Genomic DNA, 26,247 nt, shown 5'->3' with positions numbered 1-26,247 from the left:
GTACTGAAGGGGGTGCATTATTCCAGTCGCAGGTAATCTCAGGGTTCGGGATTGAGGGAGGGGGGGGGGGTACTATTTAGCTCCTGCCTGCAGCCTAAAGGAGCCTGGTTAGCTCCACAGCAACAGCTGCCAGGAGCTATCCCTGGCTCCCCAGGCCAGCCGAGGCTGAACAAACACACCTGTGTGAATTTAACTCTGGGCATTTGGGGGAATCTATAAATAAACATTATGACACATCTATACATTTAAAGCATACAGTGTCCTAAACAATGCACAACATTATATGTTTCCATATTATGGGGACATTAGATTTGCAGAACCCTATGTACTAGTTCCCCAGTGGTATCTCCTGGTCACTGGTTAATGCTGGATACCCAGGAGCTGCTTTTAGCTCCTGCTTATCCAATCTTAATTTTGCGCCCTGTAACCCTCTGCTTGCTGTTTCATGCCAAGCGCGAGTAACCCTCTGCATGTTCCATAATGCCACCTTGGAAATGTACAGCTGGGTAACTCGGCTAAGCGCACATCTCTTAATATCCAGCACACAATGCTATATCCTGACCTCTAAGCGCTATATAATGGAACAGGAGTTTCCATGGCGAGGTGGGCTAGAGAAGAACCTCTCCAAAGTCCGGCTCATTGGAAAGGTTCCAAAATGATGCGGTCCCCACCCCTGCTGAAACGCCCGCCGATGGGCTTTGCAGTTGCCCCTTGGAGAGGGGCGGCGTAGCGTGGCGTAGGGGGTTCGAGTCACTTCAGAAGCATCTCCTCCCCGGCTCTGGCAGAGGATGCGGGGCTTCAGGGGCCCGCGGGTGAGGCTGGGAGGGGGACCACTGGCAGTGGAGGAAGAAACGAGGCGAGCTCTGAACCCCCTCACGCCTCGGTCTATAAAAGGACTTGCTGCGCACTGGGTCAGGGCTCCTCGAGGGCTGCCAGCAGGCTCCTTCCTCGCATGCAGCGGTCTGCAGGCATCCGGGGAATGCTTCTTACAGCAGACGGAGGAGAAACGGGCTTTTAGTCATCATTGTCTGTGGCGCTCTTCCTTTCCCCAAATAAGGTGCCGGCGTATCGCGCCGCTGGCCTTAGAAGGGCCAGCCTCCCCGATGCCAGGGACGGGGGGAAGCGGGGAGGGGAGGGCGCGAGGGAGGGGGGATATGAGCCCCTGGGTGCTGGCCTTTTAGCAGCCGCTGCTTCCTCGGATTGGGCACTTTGCAGATTCCGGCGGCTGAGAGAGCATCCTTCGCACCAAGCCCGCGCCATCCTCTTGTAAGTGTAACCTGTACCAGGATTGTGTATAGCGAATTGCGCGGCTTTACAGAGCAGGAGGGGGTGTCTGCGTAGGTGAGAGCAGGGGGACCGGGGTGTTCAAGGGAGATCAGCCTCACCATGCCGTGTGTGAATCTCTAGATTGTGTTCGCGTTTCATGGCACTTCTGGGGACGAATTACAGAGAACGTGCGCCTGGACGTGTGGATGATGCACGCAGTGCGTGTGTGGGAGATGCAGGTGGCATACTCGGCACTTCCTTGTGTGTTAGTTGTTAGGAATATTTCAGTGTCTTTATACATAATTAATATTCCTAGATAAAGTATCTGTACAAACGCTTCGAGGATAGGGAGCGATTCTGGAAGGGTGAGTTTAAGGGAATAGGCTTTATTTATTTATGTATTTATTTATTTATTTATTTATTTATTTCTCCATGTGTAAAGCGCCTAAACCACGAGGCATCAGGGCGCTGTTGCGAACCAGGTACACGATAACAAAAGCTTCAACAGAGGAGTATGATGTAGGCAGTCTATTGTCCATTTACAGAGAAGAGGAGGAGGGAAGCGGGTACGGGGGTTGATAAACAGAACTAGGTGCGCGACCAGGATGTACAGAATAGCTTAAACAAGGAGCATGCCATTGGTGGGCAACCTCTTATCGGCATGAGGGCCCTCTGCCATGGAAAGCAGGAGGTCGAGCTGCAGGTGGCAGTGCTGGCACATCCTATAATTTGGCAGGACGGGGAGGATGCTCGTTTTTGGAAAAGAGAAGGCGAGCGAAGTTACTTACCTGCAATATTTGGTGAGCCAGCATCGGTGCCCTTCGCAGGAGCATCTGTGCTTGAGTCCTTTCACCGCTGGCGGGGAGGGGGGGTGGGGGGGGGGGGGGGTGTGGGGGTCTGACATAAAATCACAATCAGATGCAAAGACACCTGGGCCGCCTCCTGCTGGAGCCACCACTAGGAATCGGATGTTCTCCCGGGTCCATCTTTTGATCAATCTCGTACTGCTCAGCGATTGGCTGTCCTCGTGTTAATGTCTGGAGACAGACGCCTCCAGCAGGACTTCCCTTCTGGTGTATCTGGTGTAGAAAGGCCTGCCTGTCTCTGTACCGTTCCACTATACAACGTTGCATGTTCTAGGAGACATAGATTTCCCTTAATTATATGGAGTTTGCTCATTAGATTTCAGCACAAGAGAGGGCCCATCTCCTGAATCTTGGAAGCTAGTGTACTGTGGGCTTGGAAGCATTGGATCCTTCCCGCGTCTCTTTGCATCATGCGCTCCAAGGTAACATGGCGACATTGTGATGTGAGCAAGGAGGCTTTCGGGAAGAGCAGACTTGCCCCGGGACCTGCCCACCGCACAGCAGAATCGGTGCCATACGATGCCAGGCCCCTCACCTGCAGCTTCTGTCAGTGGCTACAGGCTACAAACCGACCACGAAGCTCAGGAAGTGACTCTGGCAATGGCCCCTAGCATCATGAAAGTGGCCATCATGTTCAGTCACGAATTTCAACTTCTGAAAAAGTGCACACAAAATGGCCTAAGGGCATCAGCAAAGACTTCCGAATGCCACGCAGCAGCACGTGCTTTACCATTGCTGAATGAATGAAAGGGATGTGTGTTTATAATCCTAAGGCTGCGTGCTCCTGATAAGATTTGGAAGTGGCAGTATTTTACTCTCTGTTTTTTCAAAGTTGGGAGTAACATTATTTTTTGGTGAGTAAACATCTAAGTCCAATTCCTAGTGGCAGTATTTTATAAGCGAGTAAATACATGTTTTAAATGGAAAACGGAAATGTTTTTTGTAGTAATGATTTCTTTGCACCTAGTTATTCGTATAAATGAAAGATCAGTTTTTCTTCTCCCGATCAGGCATTAATAATAGTAGTGTCTTCCTGTGGTACTGCATGCACTACTGGTGCAAACATATCCATGGAGCTGTGTGAGCGAAAGCAGAGGCACACGGCCCTACATGTCGGTTTCCTATTGGGGGGGGGGGGGCAGAAGACTCCCTATTTGTATTATTAGTTTGGAGTATTTGCCTATTTCTAGTAGCCGATACACCCCTTATCTGTAGAGCGGCTAAGAGTGCACTTGGAGCAGTCAACATTATCATACATTTGGGGAAGTCGAATTGTTAGGCATGTCTCCCAGTCATCCGTGGCATGCCAAGGAGGAACACTGGAGGCGGGGAAGAGGCAACATGATCAAATTCACTCTCTTGCTAGTCGGCCACTGTCGAAAGTAAGGGCGAGCATTAGTAAGACACCATTATCCGTAAATGCTGGATTCCATTTCAGAAAGCCAACAGTTGCAAATCTGATTGCCGGCAAGGTACCTCAGCATGTTAATGCACATGCTGCAGCCTGCAGACATCATTATGCAATAGCCGCATCTTCATGGCCGAAGGACGTGAGAGAACCCTTCTGTTCATCCAGAGAGGAATTCACAGAAGTATTCCCCAGTAGGCCACTCCATTTAGCTGGGAGCAGCTGTAAACTTAAGGGAACATTAACACAAAGATAGCAGAATCCAGAAGATACAGGACGTTGACCCAAAGGGGGTTAATTAAGTAGGCGTCAACATGAGGTGAGTTGGGTCACTTGCCCTGGAATACACAGGTGCACTCAAGATTTCTAGATAGCGATGCCAGTAAAAGTTTCTGCAGTCATCATGTGGTTTAGTAGCCTGGCTACCTACTTAATTATTACCTGTTAACAATACACGCCCTTAAGCCCCCGGGTCAATGGCTGCTCTATATAAGTTAGAAATAAATAAATAAGGAGTAGACTTGTTTACTACACTCTACAGTCGATTTGGCTGAGGCTCTGGGCACTGATAAATAACAGGTCTAATCTGTGTGCCTTTTACCATATTATGGGCCTCTTCTATGGAACAGGTTTCTCTCTGTGAAAAAAGGTTTGGCAATGTTCAAATTACATTTTTGGGCACATTGTGTTATATAGCGTCCTCATAACAATTTAGGACACATTCTTTTAATTGTGCTGACTGATTATTGTGTACCAAAGCTCTTACAGTTAAATATTGCAGTCACAACTGGTCTTATGAAAGTAATTTCCACTTAATGAACCGAGATGCATTGGTAAGTGCTTGAACGGCCTTTATAGAGCATGCATTGCGACAGAATCTAAAACAGAACGCAAGCAGTGGCAAAGCCAGTGGGTTTTGGCTGTGATATTGCAAGTATTTTACTTGGTTATTTATAACGCGCTTTAACACCCTGAGGTTTCCTCTAAGTACAACCGCAAATGCCCCCATAAACATCATGCCAGGAATAAAGGCTGGACATCCACCATGTTCACACAGTTACAGGCGATGCTAGCAGCCATCAAAATACTCCCAAAAGTAGCAGAGCAAAAACAAAGTTCTATCGGCGCAGTAGAGTTTCTACTGACGACAATGCAAGGGCTTATGACATCATTGGGCGCATTTCACCTCCCACAACAAACCCAGCCTTTACTGTCAGAAAGCCATCCTCGGTTCTGCAAGCTCACTGCACTCCTTTACTATGATCAGGGTCTTAGAATTGGACAGCAGAAACCAGCAGCGGACCTATTGCAGCAACGAATAGTCTTGCTTGGTCGTCAGCTTCATTCCAGCCTCTCCTCACCACTTTCCTTTCTGTCCTTTGTCGCAGAGGCTCATGGGAATAAGTGTTTCCACATTCCTTCCCTCTGCTTGGACTGGCAATTGCTCTCGGCCTAAGAGTTTCTAGTTTTTGCCAGTGAGAGAACCCAAGCACGGATTACTCCCTAATGCGCACTGGACTGCCACACCCACCCCTGCCCCATCTTCCCTGCTGAATAGAGCGACCAGGCCCACAAATTGGGGAACACCCTAGTGGCCGCTCAGCTCCAAACTCCAGACTAAGCGATCGATCAGTCGTTCGATCCCAGTGGCTGATCAAGATGAGGGCCGAACCTTTAACATGAAACTACACGCAAAGGAGACACGCCCTTCCAAGGGATTGCAAGACAACATGCAGAAATCTACACAACACGTACATTCATGCATGTGTTCGGCCCTCGATAACCCCGGTTAAAAAAGGAATTCGGGATCACCACTGTCTATATAAATACCTTCCATTTAGGTGCAGCGCCCTCTAATGTTTTCTGTATGGACCTGGAATGGGTTCTGGTTCTTGAGGTGCAATGTAGGTGACTTCTCAAATAAATACACACTTCATCTTACACACAGAGTGCATCTCGTTTATATTCTTATAACGCAGATAACAGCGGTAACATCTGGACTACATACACAGCTGTGCAGCACTTCTATACCACACCACTCCATAGAACAAACTTTCCTGTGCAGTTGCACTTTCCTAACACTTTAAGATATGCACATCGACCCCTCTATAGCCCACAGCCCACTGCACTTACACTTTTACAAAAGGCAGGATCCTATGCAGTAGGGCCTCAATGTATCCATGTTGTAATTATAATTGTTCTTTTATAACGCGCTCAATACCAGCAATTGGTTTCTAAGCGGAGGATCAGGATTCCAACCTGTGTTGCGCCGTGTTAAGATATACACGTTGCCCCGGAGCAGAGATGTTGCGGGGGGGGGGGGGGTGGCACTGAGGGGGCTATAGCACTGGCTCTTTTGGTTGTAGCCCCGGATAGAAGCTCAAGGGTTACAGCCAAAAAGGCTAGCTAGCCCCCAGTCCCGACTGTCCCAAAATTAGCCTAGCCCCCAATCTTTTCCAGACCTAGCAACACCTATCCCCCTCACCATTACAGTCATCCTGTCACTGTTCCTAGGTTTGCAACCTTTGTCACTCCTGATGTCTCACTTCAACTTCAAACAGCATTGTGACTAGCAAGGGATCATGGGAGTTGTAGTTTAAAACATATGTAGGGGCGCAGTTTGCAGATTTATCTAATGTTATGTTATGCAGTGCTGCTCTGTTATGCTAGGTCCTGAAATGGCATTGCACTCTGTTTTAGATCATGTAGTTGTGAACTTTGTGGACATTTTATGTTAGGTTATATATGGTATGCAATGTTATGGTATGCTTCAGCCCAAAGATTTGCCATCTATATTTAACTTTGGAAGTAGGGGCCAGCCAACTTCACGAGGGGATCCTGACCAGGTTGGACCTCTCAGCTGGAGATCAAGATGAATTAAGTTGTTATCCAGGGGATAACATAACACCTGAGACCTTACCCCCGATTCCTCTACGGCTAAAAGGGGAGCCGAGCTGAAGAAGACTCTTGGTTGGGATTTAGAGAAGGCGGATCTGCTTCCCGAGAGCAAAGCTCTAGGGTCCCAAGGGATGATCAGGAAGAGGCACGGGCCCCTGGAAGACAGAGCTTTGATCATGCTTCTGCGAACATCCCAGCAGTTGATTAGGACCATGGAAATCGTACTAAAGAGTCTAGTTTCTACAACCCACCCGATTCATTATGAAGAAAGATTGCGAGAGAGGGCGATGGATGACAGTTTTTATCCTGAGACCTCAGCTTGAAGAAAATTCGATTCAGATCATGAAAGGGGGCGGGGGTGCGGGTGGTGGTACCATGCAAGAGAGGTCTCTTGTTGAAAAAGGGAGAGGAACTCCTTCAAGTAGCAATGTTGAGGACTTCCATGGATTGTTACCCAAAGGTCATCCGTGCCGGTGCTCTGTATGTGATATGCCGATTCACTCGCACAAGCTCAAATCAGAGCTAAGCATGGGCTCTGGTTTTTTGCTTTGCAAATTACTGCCATTGGCAGCAATTCCTGAATTATTCCATGCATTGCCACAACACTCACTTAGGGTACATTGCATGGCATTAAAGCTGTGCATTTTTTAGCAATGTGTAACTTTATACTATGTATCAAGACCAGTCACAATGCCCTTGTCCGTTGACTGCCTCAGCTGCATATTCGCAAATCCAAAACGAGCCCTTCGCCTCATCCCATTAAATCCCATGATGGCCTTCATCACACCTGGGCAGCTATGTTCTTCCCAGCCCAAATTAGCACATTGGATCTGCACATACAATGCTCACTGCTTACCCACTATAGTGGTGACGTGCACAGTATAAACAACTACTAAGATTGGGTGGCAAATGGAGTCCCTTCCCAAATCTTCTATTTCAGTGATCTTTCCTTTCCAGGAGTTCGCCCATCCTCAAAGTCCTTGCAACGCCAAAATCAACAAATTAATATATTGACACCCCTGACACAAGTATACGTGAATGAGTGATTTCCCTGGTTTTAGCTTTAAGGTTGGATAGCTTGATTGTTCTAATGTATTCATTTCCTGGCATATTAGATACCCCACCACAAAGACCTAAAAGAAGGGTGGAACATGTCTGTGATTATTGAGCAGTTTTTGGAAAGGTCTATCTTTGGCCAACAGTGCCCCATTAATGTGCACCAGCCTTCAATTTGTGAGGACAAATGTTTCTTTAGAGCATATGTGCGTACCTTCCGCTCCACCCTGTGACCTCATCCTGTGGCAACCCATAGATGTAGCAGCAGAGAGGATGTTAAGATCACGGGTTATCACAGGACAGGTTTACTGGCCTCTGCATAGCAAAACAAGGAAAGGCAGCCAGCAGGGAAGCTTTAACCCCCCAAATGACTGCTTAAGAAAAATGATTAAGCTTTCTTGTCAAATTCGAAAGGGGGTGGGGGGCGACAAAGAGTAGAGTCCCATTTTAATGTAACAGCTTGAAAGGCCCTGACGCCAGGCCTGATTCTGAATCCCCTTATTATACCATGTTTTATTCTGCAGACCATGATTTTCAGAGTCTGGCAATTTATGATGCACAGGCCCAGAATCCCTAGGCTTACTTTGGGTCAGTCATGCCCCATTATCACCATATGAATAACCTCACCGGGCTAGGTGCTTGGTGACGGAGCATAACTGCTTTCGGGAAGTATTTCTAGTTTTTGGAGTACAGGAGTGGTTGTTGCTGGTGCAGGGGAGTCTCTGGCCAGGGCCGGGCAGACCACTTCCATGCAGCCTGCCCTTACCCCCTTTACCCTTCCCTGCACTGAGCAACAGGAGACCTGGTGCTGTGGACGTGCAGCACACAGAAATGGTGTTTGTTACAGATTCTACTCTGGTGAAATGTGTGCACATTGCATTTAATGCAGGCTTCAGTTTGATATTTGCACATTTTCCCCTGCCAGGAACTTTCCTCATTGCACTTAAGTGTTGGCTTCCTTTTAGTGGCTGATGTGGTCAATTTAGGGCAGGTATACTGGATGCTCCACTTCAAAAGCGTCTTATATAGAATCAACTTGACTGTTTTATCTTTCTATGGCCTATCATTTTGCTCCTATGATCGTAGGAGCAGATCGCAGAGCAAGAGCAAAGATAAGCTCCACCAGAGTTTAAGGTACCTACCTATAAACGCACCTCTTGGGTGGACGTCTGCTGCAGGCATGGCTTCCCATCCACACACTCTAAAATGCAGCTACGACTACAAAAGATTCAAACTAGCTGGACACATAACCAGTCTCCTGCACTAGCGCCCTCTTATGACCTCCCTCAGCGTCCATCCACATGCCTGACCTCTTGGGGTGCTTACTGGAGCCCGACCAGCTCACCTAATTCATAATCTTGGCCAAATGCACACACGCATTCTAAGCCTTTCTGAGAATGTTCCCATACCTGGACTTCGGTGCCAGAGGGAGTTCCCACCACAAGCGCTTAGAGGCCATACAAAGGTGAAAAGGCACTATATAAATGACGACTGTTGCATACAATATTGTTATGCTATGCTGTTATGTTATGTAATGCTATACCATAATCATATATGTAACCCTATGGTCATTAAGCTATGTAAGGCTATTCTGTACCATGCATTGCTATCCCATGCTATTTCTTATACTGTGTTGCTGTCATAATGTATTATGTGACGCCCTCATATTGCTATGCTAGACTATGATATGCTATGTTGTGCCATGCTATGCAACATGCTGCTTGCATGTCTACACACATGGGCCCTCAGCACTAACACTACCCTGCAAGTTCCTCTGTTTATAGTTTAGAGATTGAGTCACTACATATATATATATATATATATATATATATATATATATATATATATATATATATATATATATATATATATATATATATTTTAAAGTGCCTAAAGTGTGGCCTTAGGTAGTACCAGGGATGTCATTTAGGGGTTGCCAGGGGTCGCACTTGCGACCCCTGAGGTCTACCTTGCTACCCCTGTGGTCTCTATTGCTACCCCTAAAAAACGTTATTTTTTGTGTTTTTTTAATTTCATTTTTTTTAAATTGAAGCTCATGGGCTTTTTTTCTAGAGTGGCTCCCTTTCTTGTTGAGGTTTCTTAAATAAAAATAAATAAAACAAAAAAACAGGGGGTTCCACAAGTGTAACACTGAGCAGTGACCATAAATAAGAAAGAATAGGAATAACAAATAATGAGTCTTTCTGGAATTTTACACAATAATTGCTAGACTCATTAAAGCTTTATTTCAGGCAAACTGCAGGGGGCGAGTCACTGATTTAGTCTCTTGTTAAACACCTCAATTTCACAATGCAGACAAAATCCTTCAAAAAGCATTTAGAGTAGAATTAGCATTCATTTCAGAATATGTATTTGGCTTTTCGCAAGGTGCAGATATAGCATGTTTTTTTCTGCCGATACATATGGTGATCCATTCCTGTATGAAATGTATATCATGTTACAGTGATATTGTAACCATATATTTCATAGTGTACTTAGAAACAATGCTGTGTGATTCCAATTCCTGGTTTGTCAAGGGGTAAACTGTCGTGTTCCATCCCTTCCTTTGATGTCACTTCGGGGTGGGGTCACTTGCTGTGATGTCATCAGAGGTCAAGGGTCATGTGATGTCGCTTCCGCTACTGTTGGCATTTTGGTGAAATGACGTCCCTGAGTAATACCCCCGAAGGATTTAAATAAAAATAAATAAAAGTGCCCTGAAATTAGAGCTAGACTCCCCCTCTTGAATGCATCATTCGAGCAAGAGCCACACGTTCTCGTGTGGGAGCAAGGACCGCCTGATTGTCATGGGAAGGGTGTGCAGCCTTTGAGACTGACGCGAAGGCAGCAGGGATGGAGCGGGGTGCATTAAACTAAGTACTCACTGCCCCAACATCCTGCACACCCCGCCACACTTACCCACGCCAATGGAAGATGGCGTCTGTGCTGCTGTGAGCTGGGAGCAGCAGGGGCGCCAGCAGAATGGCCTCCTCTCCATGTGGTCGTAAGCATTGAGCTCCCAGTCTTCTAAGCACCCCCTCGCGTGCACCTGTTCTCATGTGTTCTGTTATATTAAGTGGAATCTGTACAGTGCTTCTCAGCACCGCGGCGCCACAGTGTTGTGTAAATGGCTAAGTGGAATGTAGTATTTTTTGGTCAGGCGTATTCACATGCAGAACTAGCTACCATCGCCAAAGGGTTTCGCAAAATAAGAATCGAGAAGCTTTGAGCACCACCTGAATCGAGCGACTGCATTAATGTTCCTACAACAAGAGCGCGCCATGTTGCCCCTTTCTTTGACCCTCGATAGAATGCATTATTGCAGAGGTTTCGGATTGAAGATACACATTTGGAACACACCCTGAAAGAGGAGTGGCTTGGGCCGAGTGGCGATTAAGCATCAGACAATCATACTTTCCTGTTTTCCACAGAAGGATCTGGCAAGAAAGAAATGTGATTTGAAAAATGCAGCCACCATAGGCCAGGTACGGCTGGGTTGCCTCATAATAGCAAGGACAAAATGCTGATGGCTTGTTTCACATTTTGGGTAGCGCAGGCCTCGGTGCTAGCAATACCAGCAGGACTCGCTAGCAATACCGGCAGGACTCGCGCTAGCTATACCGGCAGGACTCGCTAGCAAAATCGGCAGGACTCGCTAGCAATATCGGCAGGACTTGCTAGCAATACCGGCAGGACTCACGCTAGCTATACTGGCAGGACTCCCTAGCTATACTGGCAAGACTCGCTAGCAATACCGGCAGGACTCACGCTAGCTATACTGGCAGGTCTCCCTAGCTATACTGGCAGGACTCCCTAGCTATACTGGCAGGACTCGCTAGCAATACAGGCAGGATTCCCTAGCAATACCGGAAGGACTCGCTAGCAATACCGGCAGGATTCCCTAGCAATACTGGCAGGACTCGCTAGCAATACCGGTGAAAGTGGAGGAATAAAGGATGTCCATGGTGATGCAATGACGCTGGGACAGCAGGTTTGACAATGTGCACCTGCTTTTCGTACTCCTGGAATGATAGGTTGATTCACTCATGGGGCAATCTTTACGAATCCCAAAGAACCCCTTGTGTGAGCAGCGTGGAATCCTAATCCTTTCCTGAATCCCCGAGAACCCCTTGTGTGAGAAGCATGGAATCCTAATCCTTTCCTGAATCCAAAAGAACCCCTTGTGTGAGCAGTGTGGAATCTTTTCCTGAATCCCAAAGAACCCCTTGTGTGAGCAGCGTGGAATCCTAATCCTTTCCTGAATCCCCGAGAACCCCTTGTGTGAGAAGCATGGAATCCTAATCCTTTCCTGAATCCCAAAGAACCCCTTGTGTGAGCAGTGTGGAATCTTTTCCTGAATCCAAAAGAACCCCTTGTGTGAGAAGCATGGAATCCTAATCCTTTCCTGAATCCCAAAGAACCCCTTGTGTGAGCAGCGTGTAATGCTAATCCTTTCCTGAATCCCAGAGAACCCCTTGTGTGAGAAGCATGGAATCCTAATCCTTTCCTGAATCCCAAAGAACCCCTTGTGTGAGCAGTGTGGAATCTTTTCCTGAATCCAAAAGAACCCCTTGTGTGAGCAGCGTGTAATCCTAATCCTTTCCTGAATCCCAGAGAACCCCTTGTGTGAGCAGTGTGAGCAGCGTGGAATCCTTTCCTGAATCCCAAATAACCCCTGTGTAAGCAGCGTGCAATCCTTTCCTAAATCCCAAAGAACCCCTTGTGTGAGCAGCGTGCAATCCTTTCCTAAATCCCAAAGAGCCCCTTGTGTGAGCAGCGTGTAATCCTAATCCTTTCCGGAATCCAAAAGAACCCCTTGTGTGAGCAATGTGGAATCTTTTCCTGAATCCCAAAGAACCCCTTGTGTGAGCAGCGTGGAATCCTAATCCTTTCCTGAATCCCCGAGAACCCCTTGTGTGAGAAGCATGGAATCCTAATCCTTTCCTGAATCCCAAAGAACCCCTTGTGTGAGCAGTGTGGAATCTTTTCCTGAATCCAAAAGAACCCCTTGTGTGAGAAGCATGGAATCCTAATCCTTTCCTGAATCCCAAAGAACCCCTTGTGTGAGCAGCGTGTAATGCTAATCCTTTCCTGAATCCCAGAGAACCCCTTGTGTGAGCAGTGTGAGCAGCGTGGAATCCTTTTCTGAATCCCAAATAACCCCTGTGTAAGCAGCGTGCAATCCTTTCCTAAATCCCAAAGAACCCCTTGTGTGAGCAGCGTGCAATCCTTTCCTAAATCCCAAAGAGCCCCTTGTGTGAGCAGCGTGGAATCCTTTCCTGAATCCCAAAGAACCCCCTGTGTGAGCAGCGTGGAATCCTTTCCTGAATCCCAAAGAACCCCCTGTGTGAGCAGCATGTAATCCTAATCCTTTCCTGAATCCCAAAGAACCCCTTGTGTGAGCAGCATGGAATCCTTTCCTGAATCCCAAAGAACCCCCTGTGTGAGCAGCATGGAATCCTTTCCTGAATCCCAAAGAACCTCTTGTGTGAGCAGCATGTAATCCTAATCCTTTCCTGAATCCCAAAGAACCCCTTGTGTGAGCAGCATGTAATCCTAATCCTTTCCTGAATCCCAAAGAACCCCTTGTGTGAGCAGCATGGAATCCTTTCCTGAATCCCAAAGAACCCCTTGTGTGAGCAGCATGGAATCCTTTCCTGAATCCCAAAGAACCCCTTGTGTGAGCAGCATGGAATCCTTTCCTGAATCCCAAAGAACCCCTTGTGTGAGCAGCATGGAATCCTTTCTTTTTTTAAAATTTGTTTTATAGTTCATTAAAACTTTAACACAATAGACATCACAATTAATTTGTTACAAAACGTATATTACTTCTTCACCTCACACATCTTAAAATATCAAACACATATTAATGTATATTTTAATATTTAATCCTTGAATTTATGTGATGTTAATGATATTCATATATATTGGAAGCATACGTTTTAATAAAAATAAAAATTATATTGGAAACAAAAATATCAAACATAATGCAATTCTTCCTTGATAACGTTAAAATCTACGTTCTATGTTTAATAGCATTTCTTGCATCAAGAGTACACCCTAATTACCATTTCATAGAGTTAAATACTCATTCTTTACACAATTTTCATGGATTTATCGTAGATGGTTTCTCACATGTTGGATGTCATCAGTACAATAGTCAATGACGTTGTTTCCCCTTCCAACAGTCTTCCCCAAAACCACTCGCTGGAAATGAAATTGGGGCTGTGTACAGCATGGCCCACTCCCCTTCTGTCTGGATATTCCTCTGCGTCACAACCAACACATAGAGTAAGCAGAACGTAATGGTTGTGGTAGTGGTAGCTGCAGCAAAGTGTGCCAATATACCACTGCATCCCTCTTAAAGGCTACCTCCAATGTTGTAATGAGGCCCCTTGTATTTCGCCATTCTGTTCTCAATATTGCTCTTTTTACTCCTTGTGGCTTCTCTGCCAGTGATCGATCACAGTTGGGCAATATTTCCGTCACTGCCTTTTGTACAGTTCTTAAGTAATCGCCGGAGTCACTCCGTACCATTTGGCGCTCATCTTCGTACAAGGTGTTTTCTGAAGGAAACTGTATTGATCTATATATTTGAACCAGTTTCCACTCTAAGTAGACCGTCATGGAGCTCCTTCCTAGCTCGTAATGAAGTGAAGCCATTGGTAGTGATTGGGGTATATTCAGGACTTTCTTCCATAATCTCCCTTCTAATTTTATCCAGGACAATCCCCACACCTAGGATTCTATGTCAATTTCGTATAGCAGTGTCGGAATTACCTTCTCTTTGAAGAATATCATTAGGCGTAAGATCGAAAGCCTGCAATACTTGCCTAGTAAACTTTTCACCCGACGGGCCATCTGGTCTATTTTACCAAACAGCCTATGTCAGGCACTGCTATATTGGGGGATGCATTCAACATGAATCCCAGGCATTTGATTTCGCTGTTTCTTTCTAATGGTTCACCATTCAGGAACCATTTCGTGCATGTTATTTTATCCCAAGGGTCGCTGAAACGCGATACGCACGACTTTGTTGGTTTAATTATTACATCGTACTGTTTTTCGTAGGTTTCCAATCAATGTAGTAAACGCTGGAGACCTTGAGCAGTGTAATCAAACAATCAAATGTTGTCGGCGTATGCGATCCAGCAAACCCTGCACAGCCCTACTTTCGGGCATGCTAAAGGTTGTTCCATTAGGTCGTTATTTAGGTCTGCAAAATAGAGGTTGAAGAGGAAGAGGGCAAGAATGAACCCCTACCGCACATACCTTTCTGTGGGTATCGATTTTGTCAGGTGGCCTTGTCAATCCAAACATATCTGTACAAATGAGTTCTTATGTAAATGCATTACTACCGCAAGGAGGCCCGATGGGATGGACCACTTTATTAGTTTGGCCCCTAATCTACCTCCGTTTATGGTGTCAAATACTTTCGGCAAGTCAGCTTATGCAAAATATAAAGTTGGGTTATGCGATGACTAGGGCTTCACCCGTATTATGTTTATTATCAGGCCGTTCAATGAGGTGGACACCCTCTTCCTGAACCCTATCTGCGATTTACTATAGATTCCAGTGGATTCAGCCCATCTTTCCAATTCTTTTAGGATTATACTAGCAAACAGTTTGCAGTCAGCGTCTAGAGGGGCAATCGGGCAATAGTTTGCTGGTTCTGTCCGATTGCCCTTCTTATAGATTGGAATAATTATTGCTGTTCTCCAACAAGGTGGATAACTTCTTTGGTAGAGAACATTTTTTGAACAGGACCAGAAGAGCTTGAGACCCTAGAGCTACATTTGCCTTGAATATAACATTGTTAAGACCATTTGATCCTGCAGCTCTTGAGGTTGACAAGTCTTTTATCAGTCCTGCTATCATTTCATTGTTGAGGTAAAGTGACCACTCATCGCTATCCGGCCACTCGTTCTCTAGACTTACAAGGTTTTTATAAAGATTTTGGAAATGTTTACTCCTTTCCTCTAAAGACACTGAGTTGCTCTGCAGCTGGTCTTGGGTGCCCTGGTCTTTGTTTATTAGTGACCAAAAAGTTTCTAGAATTATTGGACGCCAGAGTTCTTAACATACATGCTCCATCTTTTTGATGTTTTACATATTTAGTCCCTCTCACCCAGTTCCAGTCATCTGCCATCCAATGTTTCTTTGCTTGCGTAAAGAGCGGTTCTGGTTTTAAACTCCTTTCTCAGAGTCGTACCACTCCAGGTGTTATACCCTTAATCATAGGTTTATCTTGATCCCACAACAGCATCTGAAAGTTATCAGGTGTGCAGAGAGCTTTGAGTTATGTCACCTTCATTTCTGCCATCCGATAACCCCAGTTTGGATCCTCCCTGCTCTGAAGGTCGATATCTTATTTCCACCCTGATTAATCACTGGTTTCTGTTTGATTGTGTCTCTTCACAATATCCGCTAGGTGACATTTTGCTGTTAACATATTATGGTCACTGTTAACTGTTTTCTTTATCCTCACATTAGCACATTGATTAAACATTTCCCTTAAAATTGATAACAGATTTGAATGCACCATTTTTCCCTGTTGGGGATGCCTGAAAATCTCCTTTTGTGATTCCATTTCCTATGATCAGACCCCAATCACTTGAATATGATCTCCATGCCTTCCCATTAGTCTTTGTTGTTGGATTTTTCCATCTGCCGAATATCATTAGGAAGGCAGTAGGAGTTTAAGTCGCCTGCAAGAATTACGTTTGTTGTTTCAATTTGTGAAAATGCCTCCAATAGAAAAGTTGATTGTTGTGATAAAAATACAGTCAAGTCAGAGTTTGTGGGGTTCCAATAGACGTTGATTAAAGTAATCCCTCCTTTCGTAACATTCGAATGACAATTTACTTTCACTGCTAAGATTCCAGGATGTTGATTTTGCAAGTATTCTGTCCTCCTTATTTTGGCGTTCCGTACTGCGATCAGCAAGCCACCTGTTGGTCTACCTGCATTTATACGTGTGGCGTGCTGATACAGTATAGAAAAGTCATCAATCCTTACACTCGTCATTAACCGGATCTCGAAGCAATATCCAGTCGTATTCCCAAATATTTTTTTGCAAGTAAGGCTGTTAGTACCACTTCAGAATCCCCACGTTTTCCAACTCAGCATCTTTATGCCTCTATTTGATAGCGAGACATTATTTTCCCCCAGTTTCTTCTGTGACCGCACATTGGAAGAATCAGATTCCCCCTGAACAATGGGACTTCTTTTTATAGTGCAACCCCACTCCTTTGATTCCCCTCTGTACAATTTTGTAAAGTCAATGGAATTGACATTGAAAAAGGGCCTAGGTGGCAGAGCATGGAGGAATGAATATATATCAGACCAGAATGGCTCAACCAACAGATACACTAGAATGACCAACATATAAGACTTCTTTAAACCCAGCTAGATTCAATAAGGCTTACAGAAGCCATTTTGGGAGCAATCTGTACAGATAAGCATTTTCCAGGAGGTCTTTCTGCAGTGTGTCTGGGTGCACTTATAATGATGGCTTCTGATGGTGGCGCAATTGCAATAATATTGGGGCACTATGTGGACACACATTTTCTATCAGTTCTAGGCCTCCAGCTCCATTACACCTTTCATTCATCTTATATTCCCTGTTCATTCTATCCCATCACTTCTACATGTTCCCCACTCTATGCTCTGAGCCACCTGGTCTTCTGGCATCAATAGGAGATTCTAGCGCCTCATCCCCTCCCTGCAGGATCCAGCTTCAAAGCTCATTCTAAAAAGTGCCAAGTTGGTCTCTTTCTTAAAAAGCCTGTCAGGGACAACGGGGCATGGTTTGAACAATGTAATTTTCCTGAAAAGCTAAGAGGTTTGGTGATCCCTAAAAGTTCCAGCCACCCAGTTAACTATGAAGTCCCATATTATTTCAAAACTGTACAGGTGGGGTACATAGACACCATACACAAGAACAATTATGATCTGCCTCAGTGCTTCTTTATAAAAAGCTTTCTTTTTAAATTTAGAAACATGTATTTATCTTTCCAGTCCCATTTACAAATCAATGCTTTGTCAACTATTTTCCAATTGTGTAGGATATTTTTGTGCAGGTACTCCTAAAATATAGAAAAATATATATTTTAATTTGCTAGAGTTCCATTCTGTCCTTCATACCGGTCCTGTTTAACAGGATACTGTCCACACTTTTTAAAAGTCATGTTACATTGTGTGCTCATGGTCCATCCTTTTGTTTTGCATCCCATCCCGTACATTTGAAGGCCATAGATGATGCCTCAAAATCTTCCTCTTCTCCCAATATGGCATTATAAAAGGCTTTTGGAAGTTGGCAACCCTACAGCAACTTGCAGAATATGTACCCTCTTTTTTTCACCGAGTGTTGTTCTACAATGCACATCTTTAAAGGAAAATCTTGGAAGACTAAGATTAGGGAGACTTGACGAGACACCTTTTTTTTTTAAATTAAAGAAGCCAACACCCAGCTCCCACCAGCAGTTTAAAAACATTGTGAATGAGCACATGTTCAAACGTTCTCAATTTTGTAAAGATTTTTTCCCGGGCCGGGATCGGGCCAAGTGGTTGGCTTGCACCCACCTGGATTTTCAAGTCACTGCCTGGCAAAATAGATAGAGGAGTCCTGCCTGCTGGCAGCAGTGAAAAAAATACATTCACTCAAAACAATTCTTGCCTGCCCAGATGCGGGCACTGTCGTTCTTGACTTCCTGTGACCCAGGTGTGGGTGTTGTGTGGTGGGGGGAGGGACCAGGGCACCAAGCATGGGTCTTATGTTGTGTGGTATGCAAAGGGAGCATGCCGGGCACAAGTCCTTCACTGGCTCTTTTAAAGACAAGTCTGAAGCTCAGGCGCAGCTCTGACTCGACTATGTCCATGAATGCCATGGCCCCAAAGTCGCATTTTCTGATCCAGATGTTCATTGGGGGGGGGTCGAGGGGGGGGGGGGGGTCAATAGATTGACAGCTTGAGAGCTCGGCCAGAGTGCAGGGTTATCTTGCTGGTCTGGAGCACAGGACCCCACTGGTGATGGAAGCTCTCGAGTATGGGGGGCAACTTTATGTGTAAGCCACAAAGCAATCAGAGACACAGAGCTGTCAATCTATCCGTGCTTAGCACATGGCCAATATTCACACTGGGCCGAGTCTTCATTCAGTGGGTGGAAGCGCTAACAGCTCAACAGTGTGAGATAGTTTTGTTTCAATGTGCTACATCCAAGCTCACCATCCTTCTGCCTTCTGCCCTTGCCAGAACCTCACTAAAATAATTCAGGTCAAATGGGAAGAAAAGCAGGAGGTGAGGGGAAATCTCCAGTTTGGAAGCCTATAAGCAGTTTATTTGCTGCTGACAAAGTGCCCCTTGGGGCAGATTTCCTCATGGTGTGTGGGCGCAGGGGCACATACAGACCATGGAGCTGAGCTCACACCAGCGCTACACCACTGTGGTGCCAGCAGAATGCCCCTCTTGCTGAAGACAAGATCATAGCAGCCTCACGACTTTCCTACTACACTTGGGTTCTTTTGTAGCCTTTCGAAGATGGGGCATCTTCCTAGCAATGGCACCAGAGTGAGTCATGCATAGCCCAGCCTCAGAAACCGACCAAAATGTTGTAGGTGTCTCCGCCCACATCTAACACCACTATGGATATTGCTTCCCTCAGGTCTCCCGCACAACCCTAAACATGGCCAACGTGGGACCCTCGTACGGAATGAGCCGTGATGTGCTTTCCAGGATTGAGAAGAAGTATGACAACGAGCTGGAGGGGCGCCTGGTGGAATGGATCGTCGCGCAGGTGGGGGCCGAGGCGGGCAGGCCCGAGGAAGGCCGGTCAGGCTTCCAGGCTTGGCTGAAGAACGGAATTGTAAGTAAATCCCACCAACATAGTGGGTCCTCATTCCCACTGCATGGTCCTGACCACCCCCACAGACACACTGGTGGACCCGACAAAGAGCCTATGTGTAGCTAAAACCTACAGGTCACATCGTTTTATGGGTTACAGCACATACTGTATATTGCACAGATCCGTGATAGTTCAACATGCCAATGAACCGGCTGTTCAGACTTTTTATTTTATACAAAATGATTCCCCTGCAAATACACACAGGCTGGAATGCCAATAAACAACATGCACTAGACCAGGGTTGTCCAACTCCAGGCCTTGCGTGCCAGATCCATGTCAGATTTACAGAATACCCCTCATTAATATTCATAACATGCTTTTGCATACAACGATTCTAAAATGTATCAACATTTTTCCTCATGAATATTAATGAGTGATATCCGGAAAACCCGTTAGGATCCCAGCCCTCAAGGCCTGCAGTTGGACAACCCTGCACTAGACTCTTATCAACCCCCTTATTCGGAAGAGTCTTGATTAGCTGCTGTTAGGGAACAGTCTGCCCACAAAAGCTATACTGTTAATCCCAAACAAAATGTATAAAAACAGTTCAAAACTCCAACATCTCATTCGTCTTGCAATGCCCAACCTCTCAGAGGTGCATTGGGTACTACAGAGATATCCTAAGCGTATAAGGAACGTGGGGTCAGCCGTGTCTGCAGCTCACTGGATTAATGAGCCTGCTGCTGGACATTACTGTGTGCGGTCACTAGCAAATCGCAGCAGGGGTCAGTAACCAAGCTATTCCCATTCCAGTGCTTCATTGAATTTATTTTCAGTCCCCCAAAAAGGACAAGACAAAGTTACATATGGACCTGGGTCTAAACATTGCCTCCCAAAGTACATTACAGGGCCGCCTGCCCAAGAGCGCCCCCAAGGACAGTCTCGCTCTTATCCCACCGCCATCTTCTTACTTTCAGGCAGGGGAGGGAATGGCCCCCACCCAAGCTGCTGCTCCAAGGACCCCACTCTGTCCCTGCCCCACTCCTTAGTGCAACGCCCTTCCACCACAGAGAAACGAGGCACTGCCTCAGCCTCTGAGCGTCACGCGTCATTGTGGTGGTCCACATAATGCCACGGATTCGATATTGAGGGCTATACGCCAAAGCCCTGTACATCAGGATCCATGGGAATAGTACACTCAAAAAATCACCAACACAAACATGTAGATTTCTTTGTTGTAGCACATATCACCGCAATTATATACGAGGGGAGATCCTCCCCCACCCCCAATCTCCGTTTATATTTTGTATTACCCCAACCCCACATATAAATGCAGTGTAATGTGCAGTGCGAAATTCAGCATTTTTGCGTTCGTGTTTTTCCTGTTCAGTATTTTGGTAGGATACCCATTGTCACGTCATCATAATACAATACGAGCAGTTACAATTTCATGAAATCAAGGAAGTAGGTGAGCTTTAAAAGCAAAATGAAAAACTGCATAAGAAGTCATAGAACGAAGAGGAAGAGCGTTCCAAAGTAAAGGAGCAAGAAGAGAAAAGGAGCGGAAACGACACCGAGCACAAGGGGGAAGGTGGTACAATTAGCAGAAAAAGAGGCTGAGACCGAAGTGATTGTAATAGAACATAGAAGGAAACCAGAAGAGAAAGATTAGGGGGAAGTCAGATTGTTAAGACATTTAAAAACCATACAGAGAAAGTTACATTTAAATCGAGAATAAAAACACAGGCAACCAAGAGATAGCAATGATGATGAAATAGAATCTCTTTGCGACAGTGACCAGAAGAATTAAAGATCGATTTAAGAGGAGCCAAACATGCAGCAGGAAAACCAAAAAAGTGTACAAGAACAATAGAATAAACAAGAGGAGATCAAGAGTTTATCAGCGTTGAAAGTAAGAAAAGGTCTAGCCTTATTGATAAAGAGTTGCAAGCGACAGGAGTGTGAAAGTAAGGAAATGTAACAAGAGAATGAGAGATCAGAGTCAGGAAAGAGACCAATATTCCGGGCAGATGAAGTAATAGGTAGCAAAGAAGGAGAAAAGGAAATAAAAGCAGGTAGAGAGGTGGAGGGAATAGTGGTAGCAAGAAAGAAGAGAACTTCAGTCTTAGAAGAATTTAAGGCAAGATAGTGGTTGGCCATCCATTATGTAATTGCTAAGAGGCAAGATAACGGAGTATCATGGATGTCAGGAGTAAAAAAAGAAAAAGCAGAGTGTCACCAGCATAAAAGTGGTGAGACATCCCAAGGACGAAATTATAGATGGAAGGAGAGATGTGTAAAGAGAGAAAGGAAAGGGGCCCAAGATCGAGCCTTGCGGAACCATTTCAAAAGAGGGGTAGACACTCAATGACAAGGCCACGACACTGAATATGTGCGAATGGTTAGGTACAAACTAAGCCAAGCAAGAACAGAACCAGAAAATCCAAATGAAGAAAGAGAAGACAGAAGCAGCACATGATCAATGGTATCGAACACAGCAGACAAGTCAAGTAAAACTAGAAGAGATGATTGTTTCGAATAACCAGCTGAAAGTAACGAATTGCAAACAGAAAGAAGAGCAGTTTCAGTAGAGTGAAATGAATGAAAACCAGATTGAAAACGAGGAAGTATAGAATGATAAGAAACAAAAGAGGATACCCAAGTGTAAACCAAATGCTCAAGAAGCTTTGGAAGATAAGAAGGAAGAGATATAGGCCTAAAGTTGGAAGTAAGAGAGGAGTCTTAGTCTCTTCCCAGAGCACTATTGTTCAAGCTCGATAATCCTACAGTATGTCTGCGAGGGCCCTTTGGAAAAGATTTCGGCAAACCTCAAAGTTTCACATATTTAGAATAAAGTTTGTCTTGATCACATGTTCAAACCGGTGCTTCAACAGAGGCCCCTCAAGTCATTAACCCGAAACATTGATGTTTTCATTGTTTAGTTTTACCAACCAATGCTCATGTCTGTAACAAATTATGTTCTATGCACAACAAGAACTAAGATTTTCCTGACTATTTCAAATAATCCAAACAGGTGCTGGGGAAGCTGATCAACAGCCTGCACCCAGCTGGATCGAAGCCTGTTAAGGTCCAGGAGCCTTCCCCCAGCATGGTTTTCAAACAGATGGAGCAGGTGGCCCAGTTCCTGAAGGCAGCCGAGAGCTACGGCGTAGTGAAGACGGACATCTTTCAGACTGTCGACCTGTTTGAAGGTAACAAAATGGAGGGCATGAGGGTGAGGTGTTGTGAAGCAGGGTGGGGCCCAGGCTAACATCTTTAAACCCATGGACCTTTAAGAAGATGAGGGAGCAGAGTAGGGTTGAAGTGAGAGGCCAACACTAGGATGTACCAAACCATGGGCTACGTCAAATGTAAGGGGGGGTAGGTATGGGTGAGTAGTGAAGACTAATGCCATATTGGTGGTGGGGGGTGACCAATCAGTGAAAGAGGCAGAAGAGTGAGACAAATCCAAATGGTATCTAATAACAGATGTAGGAGAGAGGTGGCAAGGCGTGTGAAAGGATCTAATGGACCCGACATGAGGTGAAAGGTTCAGTGGAGGAGTGAGAGACACTGCACTCGAGCACCAACTAGATCTACATGTGTTTGTCTTGCAGGAAAAGATATGGCAGCCGTTCAGCGGACCCTGATGGCGCTGGGCAGCATCGCAGTCACAAAGAACGATGGCCAATACCAAGGCGATCCCTCCTGGTTCATGAAGTGAGTAATGTTAGGCATGTACATCTTCTCCGCCACTGTGCCCCAATACACTTCCAAACATCGCTCCATTTTTAGGAACCATTAATAAGTCGAATAAGGGGGACCACACAGGTGCGTCCATGGTGTCCCTCCACACTTCTTGCATCAGTAGATGGGGAGGAGAACAGACAACATGTCAGCCGTTTGTATTTCATGGTCAGGTTAAAAAGGACAATGGACATTATTGGATGCTTTCAAAGCAATATCGTTGTAGAAAGAGCACACGTAAATATCTAAGTTTGCCAGAGGCAGGCAGCACAAGACCACATCATTATGTCTCCCATAGAGGTGGTCCCTATAGCTATAAAACATAAATGTTCTGCTGGAGAATTGGTGTTGTGTCGACAAGAGCAAAAGACAGTGAGTGGGAGGCATTGTATGCAGCTCTTTTCAAAGATTGGAGTACAACTTAATTTCTATTGAGGAAAAAAAATGATTGACTTTTCTAGTTATGGCGGAATTCGTTCTAAAGAACAGATCCCACAACCAGCTACCCTACTACCAAAACACTCAAGGCGGTCAGTGATATACACTGCTTAAAGCACACACTCGCTGCAAATAGTTATTGGTACAGCTGTACACCTGGTTCACTTAGAAAAATGTTTTTAATTGATATATGCTTCACAAAAAGTTTAAAATCAATAAAAAAAACAAGCCTGACAAATGTGCAAAAAACAGATTTTCTTACATTGCGTGTTGAAGAGAGCATACAGAAAAATACAGCTCAGTGGGAAAACACAAGATGCTCGATAATAATCAAATCCTTTTGTTCGGTTAGTAACAAAAGTGACAACTAGAATTAGTCTCCATGTATAGATCATTTGTCATGGGGTGTCAACACATATTAGTGTTTCTAGGTAATAAAGAAAGCACCAGAAGAGACTTCATCAGTTACCCTTCTTCAGGACGCTTGAAACATTAAGTGTCGGGGCAGGTTCACATTTTGCTTCACATTTTGCTTCGTGCACAAGGCCTTGTGCAACGGAGACTTTATATATTTAGTTGAGTATGTGCAGTCATATTTCAGAATCAATATTCTCTCATTAGTATTGTCTACGGGACTCGTGTTATAACTACGGTTATTTAATTTCGTTCTTACTTGCCTATTTTCTCAGCAATTTTAAATTGGCAACAGTTATCCCTTTGATCAGAAACCCGTCTCTAGATACTTTTCATCGTTCTAACTTTCTCCCAGTTTCTCTACTTCCAGGCTTGTCTAATATTCTTGAAAGGTTGGTTCTAGTTCTACTGTGGCCCTGTCTTAATTCAGATCATCTGTGATCCCCTTGTAGTTTGGGTTTAGGCGTAGCTACTCTAATGAAACTGCTCTAGTTTCTGTGTCAGCTTTTACCTGGCGTGTTGATCACCCCAAACACGCGCCTATTTTGCTTCTTCTTGATCTTTCTACTGGTTTGATACTCTCCTTTAAAACTACATTGCTGCATGTGCTCCCTTCTCTTGGTTTATCTGATACTGTACTGTCTTGGCTTTCTTCTTATTTACACAATCGCTCCTTTCAGGTTTCCTGTAAAGGCTGTCTTGTCTATAGATTTAATGTATAGAATAAACCTCTAGCCTCAATAATTCTGTCTTTTGACTTTCATGTCCAACGCTATGCGGGCGATATTATTGGTCTCTTTTCACGTATTGTCCTAATCAGCATCTTTCTAAATGTCTCTTTTGGCGAGTGTTGAATGCCGACTCAATGTTTGCACTTAAACCCTGCAAAAACTGAAGTTTTATTTCTTCAAGCTTCCATCTCTACTTTTAATCCTTTTTTAATTTTGTTTCATTCACTGCCATGAACAATTAGTGCCAGAAATTCAGCAATGCAGTTTCCATCTTATGCCAGAATAACGTACGAGTCAAGCTAGGAACCTTCTCCAATAGTTTGTTTAGCATGGGCAGGCCGGCGCTGGGGAGCGCTCTGCCTGGTTATGCTGCATTTAAATCACCCTTCTTTAGTTAAGCTGCCCGGTGTGCAATGATACAGGGTGCCGCTTTCCTCAATTTGCGATGGAACAGCTGGCAAGAACCGACCTTGTTGGTAGTATGACAACCCTGTTCTACAGCTTTTCTGGGCAGCACATGCAGATGGTTTGTCCAATAAGATTGATGAATTAAAGAGGACTACCTATTATTTGCGATTTGCTGAATTGATTAAGTGTTCTTAAGATAAATGATTGCATGTTTAATTGCATTGTTTAGTTATTTATTTATTGTCTAACAATAAAGATAGACAGTAATGATGATATATACGTTTCCCAGCAGGGCTCTGTCAAAATATTGGATAACATACAGAACACTTTAAAACATCCCACCTACCCTGAGCCATATTTACACACAATTCCAGTTTGCCACTGGCAAACAAATACATAAATGCATGTAAGCATTTGTACTTCAAGATGGCTTGAAGAATACCCGACAGTCCAAAGAACTGCTGACTCGGAGGCGGCCTCAATCGTTCACGTTCTGACGGCGGCTTGAGTTGGCGGCTTGAGTTGGCGTGGACGCTCTTTCAGGGTCCTTTCCTCAGGTCTGAGTAGCCCGAGGCTGAGCCTGCTTCCGCTTGTCCGCGTACGACGTCGAGTCTGCTCGCGGTGCCTGTCTGCCTGCTGTGGGCGTTCATCGTTCAGCCGCGGCCTGGTACCCTCACCTGCGGGACGTCAGCTGGAGCACACGGGTGCCGACGGAGTGTCGGCGTGCGCTGGTCCCTGTGCTCGAGGCGGCTCGCAGAGTCAGCCTGCTGTGTGCTTTCATCCGCGGCGGCACTTCTCCGCCCGCGGGACGCCCGCTGGAGTGCCTACGGAGGGCGGAGAGCGACTTCTGTCGGTGGTGGAACTCTGGGAGCGGACAGAGGACCAGCACATCCGTTGCTGACAGTTTGCAGTGGGTAATCAGCATATGGGGATAAAGTTGTGCAGCGCAGGGGGAGCCATATTGACTTGCAGTGATTACACTGCCCAGCAAGCAGCGCTGCTCACCTAAACTGAGCCCTCTCCCCCCCCCCCTTTCTACCCAGCCTCCCTCCCTTGGTCTGACATAATTGTATAGTCACCGTATGGAGAGGAGTCTATCTGGGTGTGTGTGCTGAATCTGCATAGTGCCTGCCTGAGGGGCGCTGGTATTTGGCGACAGCTGGTTCTGCGCCT

At 45.4% G+C, this 26,247-nt stretch overlaps 1 protein-coding gene across 1 annotated transcript in view; it reads left to right on the top strand.

Moving 5' to 3' along the window:
- The first annotated feature begins 1,023 nt into the window (after window positions 1-1,023).
- The window catches only part of TAGLN (transgelin), a 40,430-nt gene continuing 15,206 nt past the window's right edge, over window positions 1,024-26,247 (top strand). Inside the window, exons 1-4 of the mRNA XM_069614477.1 lie at window positions 1,024-1,266; window positions 19,157-19,357; window positions 22,371-22,548; window positions 22,954-23,056. Coding sequence (XP_069470578.1) covers window positions 19,178-19,357; window positions 22,371-22,548; window positions 22,954-23,056 — 461 coding nt within the window. The 5' untranslated portion in view covers window positions 1,024-1,266; window positions 19,157-19,177. The remainder of the gene's footprint in view (window positions 1,267-19,156; window positions 19,358-22,370; window positions 22,549-22,953; window positions 23,057-26,247) is intronic.

This window comes from Ambystoma mexicanum, chromosome 9 (assembly GCF_040938575.1).
Source record: "Ambystoma mexicanum isolate Mex_15411 chromosome 9, UKY_AmexF1_1, whole genome shotgun sequence".
Lineage (NCBI taxonomy): Eukaryota > Metazoa > Chordata > Amphibia > Caudata > Ambystomatidae > Ambystoma > Ambystoma mexicanum.
This window is presented reverse-complemented; position numbering and strand designations above follow the sequence as displayed.